Source organism: Myiozetetes cayanensis, unplaced genomic scaffold (genome assembly GCF_022539395.1).
Source record: "Myiozetetes cayanensis isolate MyiCay16 unplaced genomic scaffold, myiCay2020 scf6-25, whole genome shotgun sequence".
NCBI classification, from domain to species: Eukaryota; Metazoa; Chordata; class Aves; order Passeriformes; family Tyrannidae; genus Myiozetetes; species Myiozetetes cayanensis.
The window spans coordinates 15,816,980-15,829,010 of NW_026087853.1; the positions used below are offsets into that span (position 1 = coordinate 15,816,980).

Consider the following 12,031-nt stretch of genomic DNA (forward strand, 5'->3'; position numbering starts at 1 on the left):
GCTGCTGAACCCAATGGAAAATTAAAATCCTATCCCAAATGATTTTCTGACATGGTATATTCCCAGAAAAGGCAATGACATTTACTGGCGTACTGACAGTAACATGAACATTAGCACATAACAAAACTGAGTATTCTATCAGAGCTGAAGTCAACTGTGCAGCCCAGATTACTTCCACTTTTGTAGACTGCATTGCAGAGTGTTGTGGGAAGCAGTATTTTGGGAAGCGTAATGGGTAGAGAATCTGAGCCCCGTGAAAGCAGGAGAATGTGACTTGCCCTCCTTTTCCCTGTGCTGCTTGCATTTGCAAATGGCAGATATTTTCTTTTCCCAGCTTTCAGCCTTATTTTATTTCTCATGGGCAACTGAATCAAGTTGCACTGTACCTGTGGTATCCTGTGACTGTCTTCCTTATCAGACAAGAGCAGTCCTTCTGTGAAACAACACATCCAAACCTTTCCTTACATCACTGTCCTTGCACAGATGAAGGTATTCTGTGGTTGGTGCCTGCTGCACCTGCTCTCTGTGTCACACAGGGAGCAGCAGTGAGATCCCGAAGGCAGAAAATGCTATTTTTGGTACTGTACTTTAAATGTAAACATTTTTCCCTTCTCCTAAAATTGTGGGGTTTATCAGATTATGTTTCAAAGAGGCAATGAATCTCTGCATTTAAGACACCTCCCCAGAAAGTGGTAGGCTTTCTTGATAAATAGGCAGGTAGGAAGAACCTGTTATATTTTAAATCTCTGAAAACACAGATCCTGATAAATTTTGTTGCTTCTTTCTAATTTTGTTGCTATTTAAGCTATGCCAGAGGCTTGTTATGACTGTATTGGGCAAGAGATGCACAGAAGTTGTCTCCAACATTAGTTCCTCAAAACACCACCCTTTTCACAGGAAATATTTTGTTAGCTCTTTTCCTGCAGCCTTCTACTGACTTAGCTGTTAAATATACTACAAGAACCACCCATAAAATGGATTCTATGAATCACAAAATCTTCAAGGTTGGAAGAGACATTTAAGATCATTGAGTTCAACTGTCAACCCAGCACAACCATAATCCCTCCTAAACCATATACCTAGATGCCACATCCAGAGTCATCTTGAACTCTTCAAGAGACGGTGATTCCACCACCTCCCTGGGGAACTTATTCCAATGCTTAACCACTTTCAGAGACAATTTTTAAAAAAATATCTAATCTAAACCTCCCCTGGTGCAACTTAAGGCCATTTCCTCTTATCCTTTCATTTGAAACATGGCAGAAGAGACCAGAACATCTCACCACAACTTCGTTTCAAGTAGTTGTAGAGAGTGATGACATCCTCCCTGGGACTCCTGTTCTCTAGACTTAACGCCCCCAGTTTCTCTTAGGGAAATGAGCCACTGCTCATAAAACATGTTTTCTAGGCCCTTCATCACCCAGCACCTAAAAGTCTTTCTTGTAATGAGGGGTCCAAAACTGAATACTGGATTTGAGGTGCAGCCCCACCAGTACTGAGTACACGGAGACAATCACTGCCATGGTCCTACTGGCCACGTTATTTCTGATACAGGTCAAAATGTCACTGGTCTTCTGGGCTACCTGGGCACACTTCTGGTTCATATCCACCTGTCTGTCAACCAGAGACTCCAAGTCCCTTTCTGGTGAGCAGCTCTCAAGCCACTCTGCCCCAAGCCTGTAGCACTGCATAGGATTGTTGTGACCCAAGGGCAGGACCTGGCACTTGGCCTTATTGAAGCTGTCCAGATTTCTCTGTAGAGCCTTCCTACCCCACAGAAGATCAACGCTGCCACCTAACTTGGTGTCATCTCCAAGCTGACTGAGGGAGCACTCCATCCCTTCGTCCAGATCATCAATAAAGGTGTTGAAAACAGCATTGGTCCCAGTGCTGAGCCCTGGTTAACACCACTTATGGCCTGGCACCAACTGGATTTACCTCCATTCACCACCACACTTTGGGCTCAGGCACCCAGCCAGTTTCTACCCAGTGATGGATGCACCTGTCCAAGCCATGAGCTGCCGTTTTCTCTGGGAAAATGCTGTGGGAAACAGTGTCAGAGGCTTTACTGAAATCCAGGTAGACAACATGTACAACCTGTCCCTCATCTACTAAGTGGGTCACCTTGTCATAAACAGAGATAAGGTTGGTCAGGCAGGAAACTGAGTTCCAGCCTAAGTTCTCTGAAGGTTTAATGAATATCATGATATTCTTGATAATCTGAGTGAACAGCTGACTCTTATCTCTGTATGTATGTGGAAGAGCATGAAGCGAGGAAATCTGTGCCAAGTAATGGCCATATAAATAATTTCTTTGACACAAAACTGTTTTGTATCTTTACACATATCTCGTATCTCTATGAAAGCAGAAGTTACCAAGGCAGCACATTTTGCCTCTAGGGCAATATGTTCTTTTCTTACATTTGTTTCTCATTTTCTAGAAACAATCTTATTTACTTTATCAGAATTCATCATTAATAATCACTTGTCAGAAGTTTTCTGACACTACCAACAATTATTTTGCCATTCTGCATTGCACATTTCCAGAGTGAACAATAGACTGTATATTCCATATTTTGTAATAAAGATACGGCAAGAAAACATTTATGTTTTTGTGAATAAAAATGTTTTTATGTTTTTGTGAACAGCTGTAATATCTGAACAACAGAATGAGGTACGGGTTTGGGATTTGATTGTAATTTTAGGAAGTGAAACATGACATTAGGATTAGACGGGAAATGTTTGCTGAAAATAAGAAAAGGTTACTTCAACTTTTTGGAGTTACAAGATGGTATTCAAAAGAGGTATTTTTATACCCATTAGGGAGTCATACAGGGTTTATGCAGATTTGACATTTTCTTCTTCCTTCTCTATTTGTATCTGCAGCCCAGGGTGAACAACCTCCTTTTTGTTTGCTCTCTCTAAATATCTTTGTCTGGACAGCTGTTGATTCAGACTCTGTGAATAAATAAAATGAAGAGGGCCTCCTGCGTGATTCAAAAAGAAATGCTATTTTCTGAACCCTGACTTGCCATTTGTGGTGTTAGCATTATCTTATTAGGCAAACAAATGGCCTCTTCTCCCTCCTCACAAGCGTATTAGCTTTGCGCCTGCAAAAGCTGCAGCAAGTGAACTTTCCTGACATTAATGGGAGGTGACGGCAGGCGAGGGAAGATGTTGCCTTTGTCCAAGAGGAGGAGAAGCACTGTGAGCCCTGCAGCGCTCCAGCTTCCTGCACAGCTTTTATAATCCCAGTGCTTGTGAGTGTTACTGAGGGAAATCAAAGACAAAATCCTTTAAGAATTCAGTCCTGTCACCCCTCTGCACACTGCCGCTCACCATTGCTTAGGGAAAAATGGGGTCAGCTGAAGGAAAAGGCTAAAAATGCAAAAATTAATAATTATAATAGCGGCAACAATTCCAGTAGCCTTATTTTACATATATGGAAATGGAGACATGGAAAACCACAATTTGCTGAAGCTGGGAGCAACAGCTGGGGCTGGGATGCAGGTGTTTCCCTTTCTAGGCCTCTCTTCTAATGACTAGATCAGATTTTATGATCTGAACATGTGATTGCTGCCTGAAATTCTTTATTAAATGTGACTAAAATTTGTCAGGAGAGCCTTGTAGAGCTCTTCGAGGTTCAGGTATCCTCACTGACCCTCAGAAATATCTGTGCTGCCTCTTGAGGAACATCAGGCAGTTTGAATGAACATTACTGCGCTGGCAGCTCAGTGGCTGTGTTTGCATGACCTAGCTCATACAAGCCCTTTTTTACATCCCCATTAGCATGTTTGCAGGCTACTGCACTTAACTGCATCCTGTACCAGTGTTTTAGCTCCTGTTCTTTTTGGACAGTCCAACACTAAGGGAGGAAGGTGACGAATAGGATAAAATCATAGGGACAACATGCCACAATGTAAGGAGACAAGAGGGCTGCCAAATAGAAAGTTTAATGGATGCTGTAGCTTCACCAGACACGGAATATTTCTGGGAAACCCTACGAAAATCGTACATACATACATAAGTTCTGTGGAAAATAGCACCCCATGGCTGTAAAAGATGAACAATACATTGAAGCTCCAGTCTCCAGGTCTCATGTGGGCTGAGGGGCTCCATGGCTGGGCAGCTGCTCTGCTGCAGTGAAATGTACTGCAGAGGAGATGGATCTGCAAGGTGCCAAAATAGCTTGTCTCGTGCATAGCAGGGTGATTAGACAGGGTTGCTGTGAACTCAGGGAAAATTATTCTAAGCAAACTCTATCATCACTATACATTATAGAAATTTTAGAAATTTTAGATGTTCTGGAGTTTCTAGTGTGTTACAGCAAGAGACAGTGGGGACTGATAAAATTAACTCATGTCTACTGTTGTGACCTTCTCAACCTCCAGAACACAGGAAAAGGACATCAGATTAAATACAGGTTATCAGGCTGGAAAAGGATGAAATTCCCGTTAGTCAGCATGATCAATTAAATGAAATTTAATTTGCTTTCCAAATGTATGCACAGGACAAACCCAAAGCCCAGACAAAATGGACTGTTCTCATTTCTCTTCAAGCAAATGGCAAATCTAAACCTCTTCCAGAGTTATTGGTGGCTGTGTGGCAAAGCTGGTCCTGGCACAGTGACAGCTTGAGTGGATGGAGTTGATACTTGTCTGAGGAATTAATTTCTTTGGAAAAAGCCAGGCTCACACAGTCAGCAGCTGGAGGAGGAAAGGAATACTTTTGGGGTCATATAGACCAAACTGCCTGGAAACAGAACATGAAGTCACAGAGAGTGCAAGTGCAGTAAGGCAGGATGAACACAGAGAGAAAAGAAAAAACTAGATCATAAAATCTGAGAAAAGAGGAGAAACCACACATCATTCATTAATGATTCCCAGGTTGCTTGGCATCTCAGATCAAGTGCCTGATCCAGAGATGGATTTCACAGGGACAAAAACGATTCCTGCTTCAGCTCCCTTTTAAGGGAAAAACTCAAAAATTTTGTATGTCTTATTTCAGAAACTGACAAAATTTCTTACATCAGCTGTCTGTCATGTGCCACCCTGCTCCAGCCACACAGTTGGGCTGTAACTCCAGGAGGCGGGGACAGCTCTCTTTCCTTCCCTCAGTACCAGCAGCATACCAGGCATGGGAAGTGGCAGCAGCCTCTGAGCCTTTGGGATCTATGCAAGACACTGGGGCATCCACATCTTCTAAACAACTTCCTTTCAAAGGTAAGACAAGACTCAAACAAGGTCCTGGGCTGTCTGTTGAGGTTTTTGGCAAGTGCATCTTTAGCTGCCTAAAACTTAATAAAAATCTGCCTGGAGGTGCTATATTCATATTGAAGCCTATCCATGTAAGAGAGCAGCTCTTGACTGCAGCCAGGAGCACCACAGTATGGTTGACTTCTTCTTGCCTGGTAAGGTGTACTCAGCCTGAAAGTGCTTTCATTTCTCAGCATCTATGAGGAGCTATTATCACAGAATCACAGAATGACAGAATATGCGGAGTGGAAAGGGACCCACGAGGATCACTGAGTCCAACTCCTGGCCCTGCACAGAACCATCCCCAAGAGTCACACCGAGTGCCTGAGAGTATAATTCAAATGCTTCTTGAACTCTGTCAGGCTTGGTGCTGTGACCACTTCCCTGGGGAACCTGTTCCAGTGCCCAACCACCCTGTGGGTGAAAAACCTTTTTCTAATATCCAACCTAAACTGTTTCTCTGCTTTAAGCAGTTTTACCATCTAAGTAGAGATGAGAACATTGGTACAAATCCCTGAACTCAGGATTGATTGGAAAAAAAATTGTTCTACTACAGGTATAATCAACTGGTGGGAAGCACACCACTGACTACCTGCTATGGATATTTGTGGAAAAAATAGCATGAAAGAAGCTCTCATCTTTCTTGTATCTAGTTCCTTTGATATTGTTAAAACAGACTCGTTATACTCAGCATATCTGGTGCTGTGACCTCTGTAAGGGGCAGAAAAATGTTATGACTGTGTCTAGCGTTGACTTTCAAACATGCATGGTCACAAAGACAAGGATGGCACCAGGATGTTTCCCTGTGCTTTTTGGACCCCTTAAAGACCAATAGATTTATAGTAAACTACAAACTTTTGGGTTTGAAGCCCATCAAAATACCTGCTGTGCTGTTTTAAACCTGAGCTAAAGTGGGACTTCCAGAGGAGAAAGGAGAGTTTATTTATGGTATGTACATCATAGAGTCCCATGTAACAAGAACATATGTTTTTCCTCAGGGTGCTTGAACAGACTTGTGTGGGTAAAGGTTGTTTTTTTGCTTATTGTTATAAATGATATTGAGCTGCAACCTAATGTTGGTAAAGTTGGCCATGTTGCTATGGGAAAAATGCCAAGAGACCCAAAGTTGATTCTTCGTACAACACTAAAATATTGTTTCCAATACAAATAACACTGTTCTGGTTTTCTCTTACTCTTCCTCATTCAAGAGATTTGTGCCTGAATTACCTTGTTTTCCCAGAGATGACAGATATTCAACCTGAAGGGAATTGGCTAACAATGTATGTTACTTTACAATATGTTATTGGCTTATGTTGCAGCACAGTGTTCACCAAGAAAACATGGTGTGAAGTTACAGGTGATGATGTGACACGAGTCATGGTCTATCCCAAGAAACAACTCTCTCTTCCCTTCAAAATCAAATATCTGTCATTACTTAGGCTTAGTTTAAAGTATTTTAAGTTTTGATCTAAGTAGAAAGGTGTACATTCTGGTGGTGGTATTTTTTTAATTTTAAAGGCATTGGAGCACTTGAAGCTTCAGCTTAATCAGAGCCACTTCCTGAGATTGCTGAGTATGTCTAACTTTTTCTTTAAAGATGATGTTGTATTCAGGTAGACTGTATGAGACTTGTCACATAATGCCAGTGGTTTGAAAGGTTTTGAACTTTGCCTGTAATTTCTTAAGAATTAATACTTGAAAAACACATACACATCTGCTAATAAATACAATGAAGACTATAAAAGGTGAGGCTGAAAAGTGTAGATTACATCAGACATTTATAAGTAGCCACATTATGTTTATTTACCATTATATTCATTATTTTTTGCTAATATACACATACCCTTTCAAAATAGGATCTCCCATTTCACCCACCTTTCACAGTGTTCAGTTAGACTGGGGTCTAAGGTACTCTTGGAGAATTATTTCCTTCCCTGTCTATTGCTACAGCCTGACCTGAAGATATTTGTGGATGTCTTGCACATATGCAGTAATGATACCCATGTATTATACTGCAGAGATTTCTGGTATATGTGGTCTTCTGCTTATTAGCCTGTCTTCCCAGGACTTATATTGAATTTCAAATCTTACATTTATCCAAGTAGCTACTGTTTCATACCATAATAAATAAATGCTTCGTAATGACATAGCATTTTAAGCCATTAGACATTGCAGGATTGCAGGCAGAAGTTAGAAGCTTTCAAAGTTTTTGTACTGGATATCCCCCATCAATATCTCTCAAGGAACCAACAATTGCATCCTTGAAAGCTGGGGCAGACATATGCATCTGGTTTTGTTCTACTGATCAAAAAAAGAGTCAGGTGACCATATATTTTAGAAGACTATGTTTTTATGTGAACCCTGAGCTGTTAGCTCATGGCAATTCACAGGAACAAAAATAGTCTCTAGGGTTATGTTGCTAAACTGGTGTGGTATCTCATACACAATTAGACCAGAGGCTCTTGATGGAAGGTTTTATGACCCTTGGTTAGCATGATCTAAATTTATTGCTTGAAAGGATTAATTAGTTAATATGTGCAATAGCTTTAAAGGTTCTTGGCATTATTATAGTATATAGACTTGGAAAAATATGGAACTGGTAGCAGTATAAAATGATACCGAAGCTAAAATGTACAGTCCTGGCAATTACTTTATGGTTATGTAAACTGAGTAAGCTGAAAATGAGATGAAACTGTTGGGGTGGTCTACTTGCTGGAACAAGCTTCCTGGCTCTTAATGACTTTGCCCTTTCCATAATGCTGAGCAAGGTTTGCATCCTGCTGGTTCTTCTTGTGTCTCAATTCTAATTGGCTTCAAGACTTATTTTTGAAGCAATGTAATTGGTTTCACTGGAAATACCTGTCAAAAAGCAAACTGGAAATGGGGAAAAGCCCCACATTTGTGTGTGTTGATATATTCCTATACACAATTAACACAATGCACTATGTGTTGGGAAGAGAGTTTTCTACTATGAACTCATTGACCTGACTAATTTCTTACACATCCTTTAAAGATCCAGCCTCTAACTAGGAAATCTTTTTCAGCTAAATCTTTATGACCTTTTAATGAACTAAATATAAGAAAGGAGAAGGCTGTGCACTATGCAATTGCTGTAACTAATCAACAGAAAGAACATAAATATAGTACTTGTAAAGATCCTTCAGTTACTCAGCATGATTCAGGGTATGTTTACTTGATAGTTTTTCAACAAAATTTGCTTTCTCTGGTGACGTATCTTCCAGATTTAACCTCCTTACAGATGCTCCTGAGCATTTGCAGCTCCTGAGCACTCATTAACTCTGAAAAGCTCCCCTATTCAGAAAAACTAGTAATGCCACCACCTTACCAGCACAGGAGTTCAAATGCTATGGGAGAGTGACTGGAGATACAAGAATGTATATGCCTTGAATATCAAAGTTTAGGCCTATGTCATATCAGAGATCAGACTGAATGACCCCCAAAATCTCTCCCTCTAGACTACAAAGACAGGAAGCAATGAAAGAAAAAGCTCACCAGCAGCAGCAACAAAATTGGATCATTACCCAAAGTCTTTCAGTCACTTCAGGTGACTGAACTGGCACCTAATGGAAAACTGACTCTGTCCTGCCCAATGACCTCTGAGGATGCTTTTTGCAGCCAAAATGATCCACAACCCTCAACTGCAAATTCTGATTAATTTCAGCAACAGTTTTGTGGCTGGTGCTGTGGCTATAACATCTAGCAGAACAATCAAATTCCTTTAATATCCTAACCCTACATTACCAACTTTTAATTGGATTCAGCCATCAGAAAGACCCCAGCAAGAAGGCTGGTAAAGAAGGAAGGCTGGAACTGGTGGTAACAACCATAAACTGTACAGACCTTTCCTGTGGGGACACCGAAACTTCAAGACCCCCCCAGACATCTGCTTTGAGCTTCCTTCCAGGCAGCTTTGCTGTGGACACTATCAACCCTGTAGATTAAAGACTGGCTGGACGTACCTGGAGCTGTGCTACAGGTTCAGGGAAAAATGGTTGCTGTGTTACAGAAACGCTGCTTGCAATATTAAGGTCACACCATCCTAACGTGATCCTGCTGCAGAGATGAACACGGATTCCAGCGTGCTGTGTTGTGCTCTGCTGTCCTCAATGAACCGAAGGTGGTTTGCCCCAGGGGCTGCTCATTCAGCTGTCTGCTGCAGCTCGCACCAAATTAACATACAATAAAATCGAAAGATTCTTCCTCGACAAACAGCCTGCTGATTCATCTGTTGTTTCACTGTGGTGCTCTACTCATTACCACATTTGATTTCATTTGTACATGTGCTAATCATGAAAAATATACTGTCAGACCCTTGCTTTGGGGCATGAAAGGTCAGCAAAGCAAATAGGTCCTGCCTTCTGGGGCAATCAAAATATACCACGTAACATAAATTTGGAATGGCTTGCAGATGCTGCACAGTAGGGAGATAAAAAGATTTTAATCCTTGTTTAGAACTTGTGTTTGTGTGGGGGGTTTGGGTTTTATTTCTAATTTGCACAAGCATATTATGTAAAGGATTACTTACCATACTTACCATTACGACACCATACATGAGCCTTTTCTCATTAAATTTCCATAAATTCCTCAATATTAAAAGAATAATCATGTCCAGTCTAGGTATTAAGGGGTACTGTTTCCCCAAAAACCCAAACAGTTACTCAGATCATTAACCTGAGCAGTGATCACAGTAAGTGGCATCTTATAAGCACTTATGAGGAACTATTGAACTGCCACACTAGATTAAAAACTGAAGTTGTATTACTTGTTTCTATTCCTGTTCACACAGAAATAATCTTATTTACTATGCAATTTTAAAATTAGTTTGAGTTAATAATATGACATTCAAAAATTCTCAACAGTTGTGTTTAAACTGCTAAGACAAGTTTTCTTTTCTGGTGGCTTCCTAAGTTTAGCAATGTCAGCTGGAAAGACAAATACAGTAGGTCAAAGGATAGAACTTCCCTATAAATTCATCCTTTTTAGCAGCAAGTCAAGTCTTACTTAAGTAATGAAAATTACTGATAACTAAGATTCTCTTTTTATTAGTTTGTGATGAATTTCCAACAATTCAAAGATCAATGTGGACAAAAAAAATTTCCATTAAAGATGCTGCATCTATTCAGCCAATAATGCTTTTGCACTTCACGCTGTGTGGCAGCAGTTAATGACAGTGTTTCTAGCTGTCACCTACAGAATGCTCTGGGAGGGAACCTGTGGGCACACTTCTCTAAGCTTCCAGCATCCAACTTCACCAGCTACAACATACAAAGAAAGACGAGGGTGGAGAAGTAACAAATAGTAAAAAGAAATACGTAACATTAATAAGTGTGTTTAGGGTTGCTGATGAGGGTGGAGAAGTAACAAATAGTAAAAAGAAATACATAACATTAATAAGTGTGTTTAGGGTTGCTCCTTAAGCCAGGAGACTCCCATAATATATCAGAGAAACATTAAAAGATTTTTAAGGTCTGTTTCAGGATGTGCCATTTCAGATTGCCTTAGCATCCCACATTTCTTAAAGGTCGTTTAGAAAGGTCAAGTTGGGAATTCATGCAAGTTTATTCCTTTTAGTTAAAAAGCAAAGCATGATAGTAAGTCTTCACTTGCTGGTTTTAGTGGTATTCTTGATGATCCAAATATTTATTTAGCAACAGTGCTCATGTGGCAGCACATGTAATCACCCCACCAATGCCTTGTTCTCAACTATTAGTTCTTAACTCCACAAGCTTCTAAATACCCTTCTCCCTCGCTGAGATCCAGAATAAACTCTCTCCTGGGTAGGGAGGAACACAAACTATTGCTATTTTCATGGCAATAAGGATGTAATTTAACTTACATAAACAAATGAGACAAAGCATATGAACTGTATTTATTTAATTCATACACAAGGAATACAACAAGGAATATAAGAGTTTTTGCTTTACATATGTATTATTTTAAATTCTTCTTAGGTATTTTAATTTTAAAACTTAACATTCAGTAAGAAAGTATACTATCAAAAGCCAGCTTTGAAGACCAGGTAGGAAGTATTCTTACTCTGCTACTTGACAGACTGTCACGTGGGAATGTTTAAAACCACTTTTTTTTCCAGCATAAAAGTAAGGAAAAAAATCCTTCTCTGTAATTTCTTGTGTACATAGTTGCAACGTGTTCTAGTTGCCTTTTAATCAGTGTTATGTTTTAAGATGACAAGAAATTGAAACCTAAACCTTTCCAGCTACTCAAAGTAACACAGGCTTTGCCACAGGAATGCATTTAGTTCATCTACTTTGAGCTGATATTTTCAAAATGCTGTATGGGACATTTGCTCTGGCTAACTGTTCTTACATAATAAAAACCATGCTCATCAGAGCATAGCAAAATGCTCTTTTAACTGTTTGATGAGTTGCTGTGTATCAACATGGCCTGGAAATGCTTCTTCTGACTTCTGAGCAGCTGTGTAACTCCTCTGAAGATCTCCAACCTAAAAGAAACACACAAAACACTTCTGAAAATCCAAGCATTGCAGTGTTTATGTCATGTATTCTGTGCATTCTGTGCAGTACATTTCTGATGCTCATGGATGTTTAAACCTAGCTGGTCTTAAGAGTATACAGAGTCAGAACAGAGACTTTTGAACTCAGAGTTATGTCCCCCTTATCAAGGGATGAGAAGAAAAAGATAGTCATGTGGTTTTAATGAGAGGGATGCTTTACATATCCCATTTCACCCGACTTCTTGGAGAATGGACAAGGTACACACTATGCCCAGTGCTTG

General features: G+C 40.1%; 1 protein-coding gene across 3 annotated transcripts in view; it reads right to left on the bottom strand.

Annotated features, from left to right (window-relative positions):
- Positions 1 to 11,120: 11,120 nt before the first annotated feature.
- Positions 11,121 to 12,031, bottom strand: part of TTC8 (tetratricopeptide repeat domain 8) — a 40,458-nt gene continuing 39,547 nt past the window's right edge. For all 3 annotated transcript variants that reach the window (XM_050335674.1, XM_050335675.1, XM_050335673.1), the window contains one exon: positions 11,121 to 11,738. In XM_050335674.1, the coding sequence (XP_050191631.1) occupies positions 11,622 to 11,738 (117 nt within the window). In that variant the 3' untranslated portion in view covers positions 11,121 to 11,621. The remainder of the gene's footprint in view (positions 11,739 to 12,031) is intronic.